Source organism: Macaca mulatta, chromosome 14 (genome assembly GCF_049350105.2).
Source record: "Macaca mulatta isolate MMU2019108-1 chromosome 14, T2T-MMU8v2.0, whole genome shotgun sequence".
In the NCBI taxonomy this organism is placed as follows: domain Eukaryota; kingdom Metazoa; phylum Chordata; class Mammalia; order Primates; family Cercopithecidae; genus Macaca; species Macaca mulatta.
In genome coordinates this window covers 114,478,379-114,494,986 of record NC_133419.1, presented here as the reverse complement: position 1 = coordinate 114,494,986, position 16,608 = coordinate 114,478,379, and the positions used below count along the sequence as shown (strand labels likewise).

General features: G+C 38.0%; 1 protein-coding gene and 2 pseudogenes across 3 annotated transcripts in view; 1 reads left to right on the top strand and 2 right to left on the bottom strand.

Annotated features, from left to right (window-relative positions):
- The window catches only part of ZW10 (zw10 kinetochore protein), a 43,378-nt gene extending 27,447 nt beyond the window's left edge, over positions 1-15,931 (top strand). The window contains exons 10-16 of the mRNA XM_001085694.5: positions 4,763-5,001; positions 7,031-7,102; positions 9,425-9,594; positions 10,425-10,555; positions 11,111-11,242; positions 12,001-12,203; positions 15,306-15,931. Coding sequence (XP_001085694.4) covers positions 4,763-5,001; positions 7,031-7,102; positions 9,425-9,594; positions 10,425-10,555; positions 11,111-11,242; positions 12,001-12,203; positions 15,306-15,426 — 1,068 coding nt within the window. The 3' untranslated portion in view covers positions 15,427-15,931. The remainder of the gene's footprint in view (positions 1-4,762; positions 5,002-7,030; positions 7,103-9,424; positions 9,595-10,424; positions 10,556-11,110; positions 11,243-12,000; positions 12,204-15,305) is intronic.
- Positions 806-2,646, bottom strand: LOC144334465 (dnaJ homolog subfamily C member 7 pseudogene; annotated as a pseudogene). Its single transcript, XR_013404302.1, has one exon. The product of XR_013404302.1 is annotated as a dnaJ homolog subfamily C member 7 pseudogene (transcript).
- LOC694565 (dnaJ homolog subfamily C member 7 pseudogene) lies at positions 806-2,646 on the bottom strand (annotated as a pseudogene). Its single transcript, XR_010273.5, has one exon. The product of XR_010273.5 is annotated as a dnaJ homolog subfamily C member 7 pseudogene (transcript).
- Positions 15,932-16,608: the final 677 nt, after the last annotated feature.

Sequence of the window (16,608 nt, the reverse complement as noted above, 5' to 3'; positions counted from 1 at the left end):
GCAGTGGACTCTTAACCTTTTTTTTTTCTTCATTTCTTACATGTATGAAATAATGTATATACTTTGAATTGGGTATAAAGCAAAACATAGATTGAGGCAATCCCTTAACAGCAGACTTCAGCCATTTTCTGCTATCACTGAGGGAACTAGGCTTTTCTTCTTCATCCCTTCTTTTGCTGTGTCCCATTTTCCTTGGGGTACCCTATTATTGTGTCCACTTCAACAAAATATTTAATTAGCCATTTGAAATGCACAGATATTAACACTTTTTGAAGTAATTGTGGATTGTTAAGGGAGCAGAAATCTACTCAATACCAAGAACTGGGCTGTGGTTTCTTTTAACATAAATATCAATTGATTATGTCACTCTTCTGCAGAAAGTCCAGTAGCTTCCCATCTTATTTAGAGAAGACCCAGTAGCCTTACAGTGGACTACAAGGCCTTATCTGATCTGCCTCCTATTGCCTCTCTGACTCTATTTTCTATTGCATTCATCCTTCACTGTGCTGCAGGCACCCTGGACTTACTTCTGTTCCTTGAATGTGCTAGGCCTACTTGGTTTCTGAATCTCTGAACCACCTGTTACCTCTGCATGGAATATTCTTACTGCATATCATATGATTTGCTTTTTAAAAAGTACTTTCTGATCACTTAAAAAAATTTATAACCTCCCCTATTTCCTTCCTGTACCCCTTCCTTGCTGTATTTTTCTTTTTTTTATTTTTCATCAACCAACATTTTATATGAATTGTTTATTGTTTCTCCCTCTAGAAAGTAAGCTCCATGAGGATAGAGTTTTGTGGGGTTTTTTTTTTTTTTGACTGTTTTGTTTATTGTTTTTTTTTTTTTTTTTTTTAAAGGGTCAAAACATTTTATTCTCTTCTTTTTTTTTTTCTTTTTTAATAAAGTTAAACAGTAAAACAAAAATTCACAAGCTGCCTCCCTGTCCACCCCCGCCTCCCTCCCCTGCCCACGGTCTTGGGCATTGGTTCCCTTTGCTCCACCCCACTCACAGAGACACAGGGCATCCAACTGAGAAAACGAAACTGCTCTAAGTACATGGAGACGTGATGAAGGGAGGAGGTGAACTGTTTCCACATTCAAGATTAAACTGAGTGAATCTGCATTTTCTGGGTTCTGGGTGGTTGCCCTTCATTAGCCAAATTGAAAAAAGAAACTCCCTGGACCAGATGCTTCAAAGCTGAGGCCTCCAGGACCGCCGAAGAAAGCCTTGAAGATATTGTTTGGATCAAAATCACCCATATTCATGCCCTCCTCATCTAGGTCCTGTCCACTGTCATAGCGAGTCTTTTTCTTGGGATCAGAGAGGATAGTAAAGGCTTCTCCAACTTCCTTGAACTTCTTCTCCTCCTCCTTCTGAACCTCAGCACTGGCTCCACTATGCCGATCTGGATGGTGCATCAAGGCCCGTTTCCGATAAGCTTTCTTGATCTCGTCCTCAGAGGAATTCTTGTCCATTCCCAGAATCTTGTAGTAATCTTTCCTCTTACTCTTCTTCAGTTCCAGCTGTGCATTTTTTAGGAGCTGTTTGTGTTCTTTTGTTTTCTCCGTCTGATACACTTTTTCATAGTCTCGTACTGCTTTTTCATACTGTTCTGTGTCCATGTAACACTGAGCTCTTCTCAAGTAGGCTTTTATGTAAGTGTCATCAAGCTTCACTGCATTTGTGCAGTCTTCTATTGCATCATCTAGTTTCCTAAGCTTGGAATTAACCGTACCCCGATTACAGTAGAGTTTAGCATTTGTTTTTATATTGTTGGGGTCTATCCCCAGGGCTTCTGTGTACAGTTCATATGCTAGTTTGTAATTTCCTTCCTTAAATGCTTTATTCCCATCTTCTTTCTTTGCTTTGGCATTTCTGCAGGCAATGCAGGCTTTCTCATGGTCAGGAGCCATCCTGAGAGCCTATACAAAAAACTGAACTGCCTTCTCAATACAATCTTCATAATAAAGGCAAAGACCTCGTACATATAGAGCATCTGCATTGGTAGAATCCATTCGTAGAATGTCACTAGCCACAGACTGTGCTTCTGGATAATGACCCAGCATTGCTAAACATTCTGCCTTGAGGATTTTGAAGCGATGGCAGGCAGGGGCAAATTCTAGGGCACGGTCCATGCAGAAAACAACCTTCCGAAAATCTCGCTTCTCAAAATCTGTTTCTGCTATTTTCTCATATTCCATGACTGCATTAGCATTCTTGAACTCTTGTTGTGCCTGAGCATTTTTAAGATCCAGTTCTAGGGCTCTCTGGAAGCTGCGACATGCTGCCATGGCATTTCCTAGAGAGAGACGGCACTTGCCCTCTCGTAGATGTCCCCGGACAAAACTGTCATCCAACCTCACTGACTGTTGTGCATCTCCAAGAGCTTCCCGGAACCTTCCAAGCATCATCAAGGTGGCTGCTCGATTACCATAATAGCTAGCATTTTTAGGACACATATCTATGGCTTTTGTATAATAATTATAAGCTTCATTGTAATCTTTCTTGGCATAGTATGCATTTCCTTGTTCCTTGAAAGTCTCTGCTTCCCTCTTCGCCTCTTCGTCGTCGAGCAGCTCTGGCTCGGTCGCCGCCATTACCACATCGCACTCCGCGGCAGCCGCCATCTTACCGCCGGGACCCTGTTTATTGTTTTATCTCCAGCACTTAGAAAATACCTGGTACATACATACTACTAGTATGTACTCAGTGCTCATGTGCTTACTAAGTACCTTTGGTAAATGAATTCATATGTATCTCACAACTCCTTGATGTAAACAGCATTACTACTGAATTGCTCTGTGACTAATCTTTTCACCTTGTTGAACCTCATTTTCCTCTTCTGTACTGTGAGAGAACTAGATAATCTGAGTTTCCTACTCAAGTAATTTTGAGAGTTTGTAAAACTGCATTTTTCCTGAGTACTCAAGTCCTAATGTAGCTTCTTCTAGGTCAGGATATCTCAGCAGTGGCAGTGTTAACATTTGGGACCAGATAATTCTTTGCTGAGGGGGACTGTCCTATGGGATATTTAGCAGCATCCTGACCTCTATTCCCTAGTTTCCAGTAGCACCTCTTCCAGTTGTGACAAGCAAAAATATCTCCAGACATTGCCAAATGCCCCCTGGAAGACAGAACTGTCCCTGATTGAGAACCACTGCTTTAGATTCCAGCCTGGTTCTTTCTCTTGACCTTTAGGCCCTGGAATTAGATTTTCTAAACTTCCCAACTTTGAAAAAGCTCCTCTTCCCTTTTCTAAAACACATTTTCAACTTAATTGCTTTTCATGGTCTTTTTCTCAATTCTCTTTATTCCCCTATGTGTACTAACTGTTTTCCCAAAAGATCTATAGTTATGTTTTTTGTTGTTGTGTGGTTTTTACATTTTGTCTTAAGAGACGTCTTATTAGGTCTAACATTCTTCCATCTTAGTTTCCTTTGTCCCTCCTCATGAAGTCACTTTTTCGAGTCTTATGTATCCAGGCCCACTATTTTTCAGGCAAAGATTAGCATTTTTAATCATCTCTGTAAGTAAATTTTTTCATCATCATTCTGATCTTAGCCATAGTTTTTGACCACCCAGCCCCTGATATTTGTATTCTCATTTAAACTTCATAACAGCTCTCTGAAGTAGATATTATTAGACCATTTTACAGATTAGAAAGCCAAGTCCACTGACTTAAATGGTTTTATTAGACTTTGAACCTTTTCTGCCAGAAAATCTCTGTCAAAGTCCAGTATGTGCAAAGCTGTTACTCTTGCAGTGGGAGTAGGGAGCCTGCTGCCTCTACATGCTTAATCTTTTTTTTTTTTAACTGCTGAAACATCTTTGAGAAACAAGTTTCGAAAGCCATTATTAGTATATTATTTATTTTACAATGAGAAAATTGAGATCCAGAGAGGTTAAATGACTTTGTTAAAAGTTAGGGTAAAAAATATTACTGTTTTCACATTCACAGCCTACTGTTCTTTCATTTAGTCCCAACAAAGGAAATTTTTGATTGAAGCTGAAGCTTTTTTTTTTTTTTTTTTATAATGGGAGGATATGCTAGTTTGAATGAGTTATTTCTTAGACTAAACCAACACATGTGCCTGGTACAAAATAATTTGTTCAAGAATCTAGACAATGGAACTCCAAATTATGCTGCTCTGTAATACTAATAGTCTAGTATGAGACAAATTATTTTTGAAGGTCTTTTTATTTAGCTGAAATCTTAGGCTAGTTGCACAGCTTTGCTATTTCAGGCAAGATTAAGAATGCTTGGGGCCGGGTGCGTTTGCTCATGCCTGTAATCCCAGCACTTTGGGAAGCCGAGGAGGGAGAATGAATTGAGCCCAGGAGTTTGAGACCAGCCTGGGCCATATAGCAAGACCTTTTCTCTACTAAAAATAAAAATAAATTAGCTGGGTGTGGTGGTGCCTGTAGTCCCAGCTACGGGGGAGGCTGAGGCTACAGTGAACTATGATTGTGCCACTGCACTCCAGCCTGGGTGACAGAGCAAGACCCTATCTCAAAAAGAACACTTAGAAGAATGTCACAGTAAAGGGGATTAAGGGGATTGTTTATCACTTATGACATGCTTTCATTTAGGATTCAGCAGTCATTAAAATATTGTCATAATTATTGAAATCTTCTAATTACTCTGTAGAGCCGTAGCTGTACCATGAAAGCAAGCAGTATCTTATTCTTCACCATGTGCTTATATTTGAATTATTCTGAAAACAATATATTTTCTATATTTCTGTGTTTGAATCTTAGATTATTCCTGATTCTAAGATAAATGTGCCGGAGTTACCCACTCCTGATGAGGATAACAAACTGGAAGTACAGAAAGTGTCCAATACTCAGTACAATGAAGTGGTGAATTTAGAGCCTGAAATTACATTGGACCAACATTCCTTTTCCTTGCCCACATGCCGGATCAGTGAATCAGTGAAGAAATTAATGGAACTTGCCTATCAGACTTTACTAGAGGCAACAACCAGTAGTGATCAATGGTACGAATTCTGGGTTGTGTGAAAATGGCAATGACTTGGTTAAATGCATACCTAACGAGATGTTTATCAGGAAAATTAGCTGGAATTCTTTGGGTTTTCTTATCCTAGAAGTTAATGCTTTTTCTGGAAAAAAACAAAACAAAACCCAGTGCATCACACAGATTTATGTCTATCTCTAACTTTTATTTTCACTAGCGTAGATGTATGAGCAAGGTATAAGAAGTAGGTGCATTTGTATAGATGCACAAATGGATTTTTTGACATTAAAAATTGTTAATCACTTTTTAACAAAAGCTCTTCAATTGTTGTTGAATTTTTACTTTTACTTTTTATTTGAATTGAATGATATTATACGAGAAAGCACATGCAAAGAACTTAGACTCTTACCTGGAAAATGATTAATACTTAAATGTTTATTATTGTGGTGGCAGTGGGTAATAGTCATATCTTCTATTCCAGCTTGCTTGGGCTCTTTAGCCTAACATTCTTTTTACCTTTTGAAACCCAGTCCCTAATTAATTTACGTTTTAAATGTTTATATTTAAAGCAATAACAATTTGTTAGGCAGCCAAAGGTAGAAGGGAAAGAAACATGATCTGGCTTCACTCTTTCAAGATGACTTCTAATCTATATTGCATTCACGTTACCTTAAGTTCTATTCTATTATCTTATACGGAATCTGTTTTTGTCTAATAAGCTTCTTCCCTACTCCTAGACTAAATTGAGAAGAAAATGGCAGAGCATGGACCAAGTTGATAGCAGCGCAGGTTTATAAAAGCTTCTTTAGTTTGAATCTGTGCTTAACAATTTCATTCTTCCTATCTTCATAAAGAAAACAGTTTCAGTTGGGGTTTGACCCAATCAAATTGCATCTTTAGATGGACTTCCAGAGTTCAGTTTTTATCTCACATACGAGCAAACCTCTTTATTTTATTCTGCTTTAGAAAGAACATGTCTCCCAAGATACTTCTCTGACTTTAATGAATCATTACATTCACATGTCCATTCAAAGTTAATTGTAAGAAGGAATAAAATGAACATAGGAGTGACCGTTGGCAAAATGAATATAGGACAGTTTCTTCACATGGCACTCTTCTGAAATATATCAGACCAGAAGTTAGAGATGCAGGGCAATATTTCTTAAACTTTTTGAGAACACAAGACACCAAATAGTATTTGTATACTGACTATCTATGGACATTCTTTCCATTAAAAGTAATAGTTTTTAACAGGACAAACAAAACCACAGCTACAGTACAACAACCCCCTTTTTCATTATCAAACTCATAAACAGCAGCTTCTGCACAAAAATGAAATAATTTAATCAGGTATTATAATAATCAAATAGTAACAGGGTTTTTGGGTGTGACTTATTTTCCTAAATATTTATAAAATCTCTGTAAGCTTTTAAGGTACATAGCTTAAGATATTCTTGTGTAGAGGTAAGCTACACAAACCTTATGTTTGCCTTTTAAAAGTGCATTTTAATAATAATCTGTAGGTGTTTTAAGGCTAGATTTAAAGGGCAAAATATCTTGAGGGCTAGATTCTATCCTAGAAATGTTGATTCACCTCCTTGCATTGAGGAAAGAAGGAGAAAAGGTGAAAGCTGAAAGTCAGACTGATTCTAAAAGAACCAAGTGAGTGCTTTTATTGATACCTTGCCCTTTGCAGAGTGCATCAGTGAGTAGATGACATTTGCTTGAGGCTTAGCTCCATTTGTTACTGAAGGGATACTCTGGGTACTGGCAGAACAGAAATTGATAAATAGAAAAGAGGCTTTGGGTTGAATGCTGCTCTTCTTACAATTATTAATGGATCCAGGTGTTTAGAATTGTAGTCTGGTTAGTAAATACTGGTTGAGACTATATTTCCATCTAGATTAATGGTGTTTTCCAGCATCCAAAGCAGGTGTTCTCTGCAACTGTAGTTTTAGCTTATGACTCTCACTGAAGATGCACTTAGTTTTATTTTTTTCTTATTTTTAGTGTATTCTTAGGCATTTCTGTTAAGTCTGTTTTCTTTTTAGTGCTGTTCAACTTTTCTACTCAGTGAGGAATATCTTCCATTTGTTCCATGATGTTGTACCAACATATCACAAGTAAGTACCACTGTATCTCATTTCTATATAATATTTGTATGTCTAAGATGTGTAAGTTAAGTTAAAACAAATAATTTTATATTCCCACTAAAGACATTTTGATTACTAACATTCACACTAAAATGCAGTAAATAATTTTAAGACGCATATTTAAAGGATTTGGTCATTTATTACTAAATTAATTAGGATTTTATAATCTTGCAGTGTAGTTAGTGATGCACATTTTAAAACTCAAAAGAACTACCTTGTTTTGATGCTAAGCATTTTCAGAGCTGTTTTACTTAACACTAAGCCTCTAGTTCAGTTTTATTATTTGAATTAAAATGTTTAGATATTTTTCATAAATATTTTTGATAACATGTCAACAAAGCTATTGCTTAGCCAAGAACTCTGAATTTCAAAGACGAGAATCAGCCAGGCACAGTGGCTCACACTTGTAATCCCAGCACTTTGGAAGGCAGAGGTGGGAGGATTGTTTGAGGCCAGAAGTTCAAGACTAGCCTGAGCAACATAGTGAGACACTCATCTCTAATTAAAACAAAAACCAACCAAACAAAAAAAACCCCAAAAGCTGTTTACTATTTAAAGTATTTTTTAGTTCAGATTTTTGAATTATTGGGATGTTTTTAACTAGGCTCACCTGTTTTTATTATAAAAGCTTATTGTGAACCTTATTGGTTTTATTTGTATTCTCTTTACTGTGGTTTAACATTCTTGCTTCATTTTTTACTTAAGCAAAAGTAAAGAGAAAACATATTTGCATTAGCTGACAGCCTTGTCCTTGGGGATTCAAAGACAGTTGGCTTAGACATTTCGTGGCTCGGAAACATTTTTCACACTGTTGTGGAGTTAGATTTGCCTCTCTTTCTCCTTTGTGTAACCTCAGAACTTTAGTGTGCGTCAGAATCACCTGGAAGTCTTGTTAAAACACAGAGTGCTCGATCCGTGCCCAAGGTTTCTGATTCAGTAGGTCTGGAGTGGGGCTTGGAATTTTAGCAGATTTCCAGGTGATGCTGACGTTGCCTGTCAGGGGACCACATTTTGAGAACCACTGTCCTTAGATAATGGTTCTCAGCTTTGGCAGTATTTTATTTTATGTCATTTCATTTCAGTTCCATTCCGTTCATTTAATTTCATATTTTGAGACAGAGTCTAACTCTGTTGCCTAGGCTGGAGTGCACTGGTGCAATCATAGCTCACTGCAGCCTCAACCTACTGGGCTCAGGCGATCTTCCCATCTTAGCCTCCCAACTAGTTGGGACCACAGGCACACACCACCACACTGTCTAATATTATTTATTATTTTTGTAAAGATGGGGTCTGTATATGTTGGGCAGGCTGGTCTTGAACTCCTTGGCTCAAGTGATCCTCCTGCCTTGGCCTCTCAGAATGCTGGTATTACAGTTGTGAGCCACTGCACCGGCCAAGCTTTGGCAGTATTTTAGAATAACTTATGGAGCTTTAAAAATATACATATTTACCCTCTTCCTAGAGCTTTTGATTTATGACTGATGTAAGACCCAGGCATTGTTGTTTTTGTTTTTAAGTCCCACAGGTGATTCTGATGTGTAGCCTGAAATAAGGACTATCTTGATTGTTGGCTTCTGAGTTGTATATCCTAGTTTTATATTGAGTTAGCAAACTAGAAACTGTTAATTGAATGACTGTTAGTGGGTAGATAGCAGAAATATAAGATTTCTTCCCAAGCTGGGTAGATAAGACTAATATGTGTAGAAGAATTAAGGCAGTGATTTTCAATCCTGGATGAAAATTAAAATCCCTGGGAAAATTTTAAAGCATAAATGCTGTGATTTCACTCTTAGAGCTTGTGATTTAATTTGGGGTAAAGTCTAAACATCTATATATTTTTAAAATTCCCAAATGACTCTTAATCTTTAGTTTTTGAAAACTAGTGAATTAGAAAATAATTGAACAGTTCATTATATAAATGAAGTAGGAATTCGGAGAAAGGTGAAGTAAACCTGTATTTCCATAGATGTATCCGTGTAAAACTTCAAGGATATTATTATACATAGCTCTGCTAGGTTTTCAGTGCAAAACATTGACAGGCAAACATCTTGACTCCCTTAATCTTTCTTTTTTGTTAATCACCAGGATAGTTTTATAGGATAAGATGCCATTCAGGCAGAACAGCCTCCCTCTAGGAGTGGGAGTGATGAGATTGTATCTTGTTAGGTGTAGCATTTAGAAACTAGACAGTTATTAAAGCCTAGAAATACATTAGAGAAGTTGTGAGTTTCATCAACCCCAGCTTCAGTAACAGGTGGTTTCTTTGTTTGTCTGCCTCTCCTTCTGGCCTAGGGAGAACCTTCAAAAACTTCCCCAGTTGGCCGCTATTCATCACAACAACTGTATGTACATTGCTCACCACTTGTTGACCCTCGGGCATCAGTTCAGATTGCGTCTTGCCCCCATTCTTTGTGATGGCACTGCTACTTTTGTGGATCTTGTACCTGGCTTCAGGAGACTTGGTAACTGATACCTTAAATGTAGGAAAGCATATGGATTATGCAGCTTGTCAACATAGTATCTTTGTAGTTTTTGAATGAAATAATTAGAATGGTGGTCCTGAGCTGTATCGGAAAGTGGGAGGGCATTTAATCTGCAAGTGTTTCCAGTTATTTACTTGTATAAGGTGAGTGTAGTCTTTGTGGGAGACTTTTACTTTTTTGTAAGATGATTTCATGGTACATTAGAGTTCCAAACTGCAGTGCTAGTGTGCATTGAATTTGCCAGATCAGGATTATGTCATTAGAATGACACATAATAAGATTTATATTGTGACAATTCTGTTTATATTGTTGGTAAGAGCTCACCAATGTCAGTGCTAGTTTCTTTTGCAAAACCCCAAGACAGCTCCCCCATCTTACACCTCCCTTAGTTTTACTTGGGATTACTAAAAGGCAAAAGAAATGAAATGTGGAGTAAATCAATATGTTGATCATGGTAGAGAATCTATATGGTTCACTTAGTTTTTCAGTTCTTGACTTTTCCCTTAGGTGGTATAGATATATCAGAATAATATGTAGTTCTTTTTTCTATAGTAATTTTTCTTAGCTGACTCTGGCTCTAAGCAAACTACTGGAAAAGACTTATTATCTGGAGGTTGGGTTTGAGAAACGGGCTAATGTATTCAAGGTGATTGTTTCTAGTAGCTTTAGGGCAGCTTTATGATATTATCTAGCAATTATTTTTATATAGGCAGAACAGATACATGGTTTATGCATCTCTTGTCTATCCTGGGTTTCCAGTGTGTAATTGAACAGCTTTTAAAATTTTTTGTTCTGTTTTTCCATCACAGGGACAGAATGCTTTTTGGCCCAAATGCGGGCACAGAAAGGTGAACTTCTGGAAAGATTATCAAGTGCTAGGAACTTTTCAAATATGGACGATGAAGAGAATTATTCTGTAGCAAGTAAAGCAGTCCGGCAGGTAGGAGGCTCTTGCTAGCACTGAAATTTGTATTCTATCCTTAGATGCCTTTTTTTTTTTTTTTTTAAAGCAGAAAACAATATGTAACAAGTATTCAGTTGATTCCCTGCACCCCCACCTTTGGAAAATCTAGATACCTTTTACAGTCATGTTTAAGAACTTTTTCTTCCCCTCTCCCACCAAGACAACAGGAAACTATCCTTTCATTGACTCAATAATTGCAACTAGTTACCTAGAAAGTCTGTTGTAGCACGTAGTTGTTTCCTGAACTTAGATTTGGGAATTTTAAATATTGGCTTTTATCTTAATGCTCCGCTTTCTTAAGTGATTTATCTTTTTGCTGCAGTTTTCCTATCCTCAGGTTGATGAATCTGCTTTTCATCTACCAGGGATATCACTATGGTTAAATGTTCAAGAAGCATATATCCTTAGTTACTTTACCTCATTTTGGCATAATGCCACTTTCGCTATAAACTCACAAATGATAAATGTAAATCTGGAAAATATGAGTCACAATAATCTTTCTTCCATGTAAATAGCTGTGTTCTTCTACAGGTACTGCACCAACTAAAGAGACTTGGAATTGTGTGGCAGGATGTCCTGCCAGTGAATATATATTGCAAAGCTATGGGGACTTTGCTCAATACAGCAATTTCTGAGATCATTGGCAAAATTACTGCCCTAGAGGTAAGGGCCATTAGATGCTACCCCAGCCTTGAGATGCAATTCATGTCCCAGATTGTGACTTTGCTGAGAAAGTGATGTTGAAGAAACTGTTCATGTTTTCATGTCTAACTCATGCTGTTATTTTTTGTCTTTCAGTTTTGTTTTATTTCTATTTTACTAGAAACTGGTTAATCTCTTTTATACGAAAGTAGGATTTAACTGTTTGTCAACATACCATCTTGATTATGAATGAGGAAGTTAGAAACTGGGTAGTGGTCCTGAGATGCATTGCATAGTGTAAAGTCATTTAATTTGCAAGTAAACTCAATAATTTGATTTAGTAAAGTGAATGCAGTCTTGTGCAGGTTCCATTTTTCCAACACACTGTTGCAGTTTAAATTTTACATGTGATTCTTCAGGAAAATTGGCTGGACTTGGCCAGCTGATGCCTCTAAATCATAGATTGACTAAATCCTTATTTGTAATCACATCCCCTGCTTTGCAACAAGCTGTGTGACATTCTATTGGAGAAACGGGCTCTTTCATGCAGGCAAACTAAATTACTGACAATCTGTTGAAACATATTTTGTGTCATTCTTATATAAAAGTATTGTCAGAAAGCTGATGAAAAGTAGTGTCTAGTAAGTTGTGCTAAATTGGTTGGAAAACATTGTTGTAGCCAACCCACCTGGACAGCACGCATCAAAGATCTGCTGCCCTTTCCCCACTTCTGAGCTGGCCCAATTCTATTCTATTGTCTTTCCTCTGTGCAAAACCAGGACATATCTACTGAAGATGGTGATAGATTATATTCCTTATGCAAAACAGTGATGGATGAAGGACCCCAAGTATTTGCACCTTTATCTGAAGAAAGCAAGAACAAGAAATACCAAGAAGAGGTTCCAGTCTATGTGCCAAAATGGATGCCATTCAAGGAATTGATGATGATGCTACAAGCCAGCTTGCAAGAAATTGGGGATCGGTATGTGTAACCCTTCTATAGAGGCATATAACTCTCCATAGCTACAAAAGAGTAATAGTGCCCTTGATAGCAGGGCTTTTCCCTGTTTGCTGATGTTACTCATGAAAGACTTTCTTTTTTTTTTTGAGACGGAGTCTTGCTCTGTCACCCAGGCTGGAGTGCAGTGGCCGGATCTCAGCTCACTGCAAGCTCCGCCTCCCGGGTTTACACCATTCTCCTGCCTCAGCCTCCTGAGTAGCTGGGACTACAGGCGCCCGCCACCGCGCCCGGCTAGTTTTTTGTATTTTTAGTAGAGACGGGGTTTCACCGTGTTAGCCAGGATGGTCTCGATCTCCTGACCTCGTGATCCGCCCGCCTCGGCCTCCCAAAGTGCTGGGATTACAGGCTTGAGCCACCGCGCCCGGCCTACTCATGAAAGACTTTCATAATGAGTAGGAGTAGCTGGGGCCTTTTCATGATCTATCATAGTGCATATCTCATTACCACTTTCCCGTATTTGATAACATAACGACTTCTTATCCATATTATTTTGGTCTTGAATATGTGTTTTTGGCATGCTGTACAAATGATCTGGCAACTGTAAGAATTACAGCCTTCTGACATCTGGATGGAAATTGTTGCTCACTTTAAGGAACAGTGGATGCTTTTTTTTTTTTGAGACATGGTCTTACTCTGTCACCCAGGTTGGAGTGCAGTGGCTCAATCATTGCTCACTGCAGACTCAAACTCGTGGGCTCAAGGGATTCTCCCACCTCAGCCTCCTGAGTAGCTGGGATTACAGGTGCCTATCATCACACCTGGCTAATTTATTTTATTTTATCATTTTATTTTTTATTTTTTATTTTATTTGATTTGTTTTCTTTTGTTTTGTTTTACAGATGATGTTTCTCTATGTTGCCCAGGCTGGTCTCAAACTCCTGGCCTCCCAAAATGCTGGGATTACAGGAATGAGCCACTGCAGCCAGCCTGGATGAATTTTCAGAATTACTTTAATATATTAACAGAGAAGTGACTTTTATCTGTCTGAAATATTGAGCATCAAACTACTGTTTGATCGCAGTCTTTCTGCAGGGAGTGCAGTAGTTTTAAAGGTTAAGGACCATGTACCTAGTAGAGATTCATCTTTTCTTAAATGTAGTGGATGATGTTTTCTCTCAACACCATCAGTTAATGTTGCTGTGCCCAGTGAATGTATGCTATATCATATCATAGTGTGCAGAGGCCATTGCACAAAACAGAATAGATGTGAGTCGGTTACGCATTCATGGATGCTTTCATATTGTCTTGGTAGATTATTGGTTGGTATGTATACCTTACATAGAGGACTCTCTGTAGAGGCCTTAAGGTCATCTCAATCCCTGTAGGTACTTGTCTATCTGCTTTAGCTTGGTTTACTACAGATGTCTGGTTATATTGGACCAGTCATCCTAGATGTGTCTGAGTTGTTTGCGCAAATATTAGTCATTCGTACAATGTAAACAAGATCTCTACTTGAAAAAAAAATCACGTCAGAATACCTCCAATCACATTTCATAGAAAGTTTAGATTTATTCATTTATTATTTACAAGTCCTTAGTGGGTAACAAAGATGCTTTTAAGTAGTAGGCTCCAGTGGGCAGTAGATAAGAATTTTTCTATGTGTTAAAGGGCCTTCTTGCAGTCTAAGAATAATCATTAATTCCTTGTTATAAGAAAAATTATGACAGTATAACTCAACTTCTTTTTACTGCCTAGGAAATTTTTTTTCCCCAGAGATTTCTGTAAATATAAGGCTAAAGTTGTAAAATATACGTATGAAGGAATACATTTACAGTGTAAAGAAAAAGAATAAATTTCATGTACCTGTTACCCAACTTAAGAAAAATAATACCCGTATTTTGAAAATCCATGTATACCCTTCTCCAAATGCTCTCCATGAGGGGTAACTACTATCTTGACTTTTATGCTATTTATTTCCTTGCCTTTCTTTATAGTTTTACCACATTTACATGTATTCCTAAATAATATAAAGTTTAGACTTGCCTTTTTTTGAACTTGGTATAAGTGGAATCATCTGTAACTTACTTCTTTTGTTCAATATTATTATTGTTTTTGAAATTTATTCTTTTTTTTCGAGATGGAGTCTCACTCTGTCACCCAGGCTGGAGTGTAGTGGTGTGATATCAGCTCACTGCAACCTCTGCCTCCCAGGCTCCAGCAATTCTCCTGCCTCAGCCTCCCGAGTAGCTGGGATTAAAGGTGCCCATCACCACACCCGGCTAATTTTTGTATTTTCAGTAGAGATGGGGTTTCACCATGTTGTCTAGGCTGGTCTCGAACTCCCGACCTCATGTGATCTACCTGCCTCGGCCTCCCAAAGTGTTGGGATTACAGGCGTGAGCCACCGCGCCTGGCCTGAAATCCATTCTCGATGGTATATGTAGCTGCAGTTCATTTTCACCACTGTGTCATTCCATTGTACAAATATTTCATAGTTTATTTGTCCTATTTAGTCTCATTTTCACCAGTATTTGGAATTACCAGACTGGAAAATTTCAGCTGATCTAATTGGCATACAATGATAGGTTATTGTCATTTTAATTTGCATTTCCGTAAATTCTAATGATGTTGAGCATGTTTTCATTGGTCATTCATGTTTCTTCTATTATGTAATGCCTGTTCATATTTTTTGCCCTTTATTCTAATAGGTTGTTTGTGGTTTCACTATTGATTCATGGGACTTCTTTATATATTTTTACACTAGTCCTTCGTCAGTTAAAATTGGTTGCCTGTGGCTTACTTTGTAATACAGTTACAGAGCCTAAGGCGTGAGAGTATGGTCATAATTATTAGTTCAAAGAGGACTTGGTATAGAATAAGGGAGAACAGTCTCATACTCTTCACTTGGTCTTTTCATCTGGCTGTGCTGATACCAGTTGTAGTGGGTGAGCAAAGAGGTCAAAGACATTGTGGGGTAGTTCTATAAAGAAAAGGAAGGATACCCAGAATTTGTTTTATTTCTGTTTCAAGCAAATAAGCATTTGGATCAAGTAGGCAATTTTTAAGTCTTGCTTATACTTCCGAGACCTAATAGGAAATGAAACTCTATCTTTTGTTTTGCAGGTGGGCAGATGGAAAAGGACCCCTGGCAGCTGCTTTCTCTTCCAGTGAAGTAAAAGCTTTAATTCGTGCCTTGTTTCAGAACACAGAAAGAAGAGCAGCTGCCCTTGCTAAAATTAAATAGCTCCATCTTCTTAAGAAAGCTATGTCTTGAATATGTGGATTCTTCCCTTGGCATAATTACTCCCTTAAAGACTTCTTTGAATTGCCCATTGGTTTTGGTGAACCAGTACATCATGGAAGTTTGACTTTACAGAAGAACGTCTTACCTTCTGGCCTGTATGAGGCTTTGTTTAAGAACTGTTTATTAAGATAAATTGTCAAGTAAAGCACCTCAATTCATTGACTTTCTAGCCATCTTCCTTTGATTAGCTAACAAACTGTCAGGCAGCATTATTTCATGCTGCTTCCAGAGCCCTCTGGGAACATATACATTGTAAATGCAGGCCTTGGCTTTGGAGTAAGGAATCGGGAGATTCCAGGAGTCGGGGTAGAGAATTTCTGAGCAAATGGGTGATATTTTAGGGGTGTAGGGGGAGGGAAGGGAAGAATTGGCACCATATTTGGCCTTGCAGGAATTAAGGAGACTTCCTGTAATATTTCTTTCCAATAAATAATGCTTTTTACAATTAAGGGTGAGTGTCTTTAATAACATGGGAGCTTTGACAAAAGAGACCAACAAGATTTCTTATGTTCTATGCCATCCTTTTTATTGAGGTTTATGACCGTCACACAGGACTCACTGACTGGTCATCTTTCATCAGAACACTACCTGATAATTTTTCAGAATTCTTGGAACTCCTAGGACTTTCTTTAAGCATACATTTTTGGCACTTTTTTGCTATTTCAACTAAATTTTATTTTCTTAGTTGGACTTTTCTTCCTTCTCAACACTGTTTCTTTATCTTGTCAGATGGCAAAGGTCTTAAATTGCCAATGTTCCTCTGGAATGTGTGTGCCATGACATGCTGACTCTGGTCTTCATAGCCTAATCCTTTGTTTGGTGGACATAGGTAAGCCTTCAATTCAGCTTTTTGTGTTTTTAACTCTTTGCAGCCATTGGAGGAATATATTAAGGTTATTCTGGACCTGTCTAGGACTCTGAATTGTATCTCTTCCTACTGAAATATAGTTTCCTGTCCTGAAAAGAGGATAAGGGGTATGACCTTTAGGTTCTTTTGAGTTGGTGCTGTCTGAAGAAAGTTGCTAATACAAACCTGGCCAACATAGTGAAACCCCATCTCTACTGAAAGTACGAAAATTAGCCAGGCATGGTGGTGGGCATCTGTAGTCCCAGACACTTGGG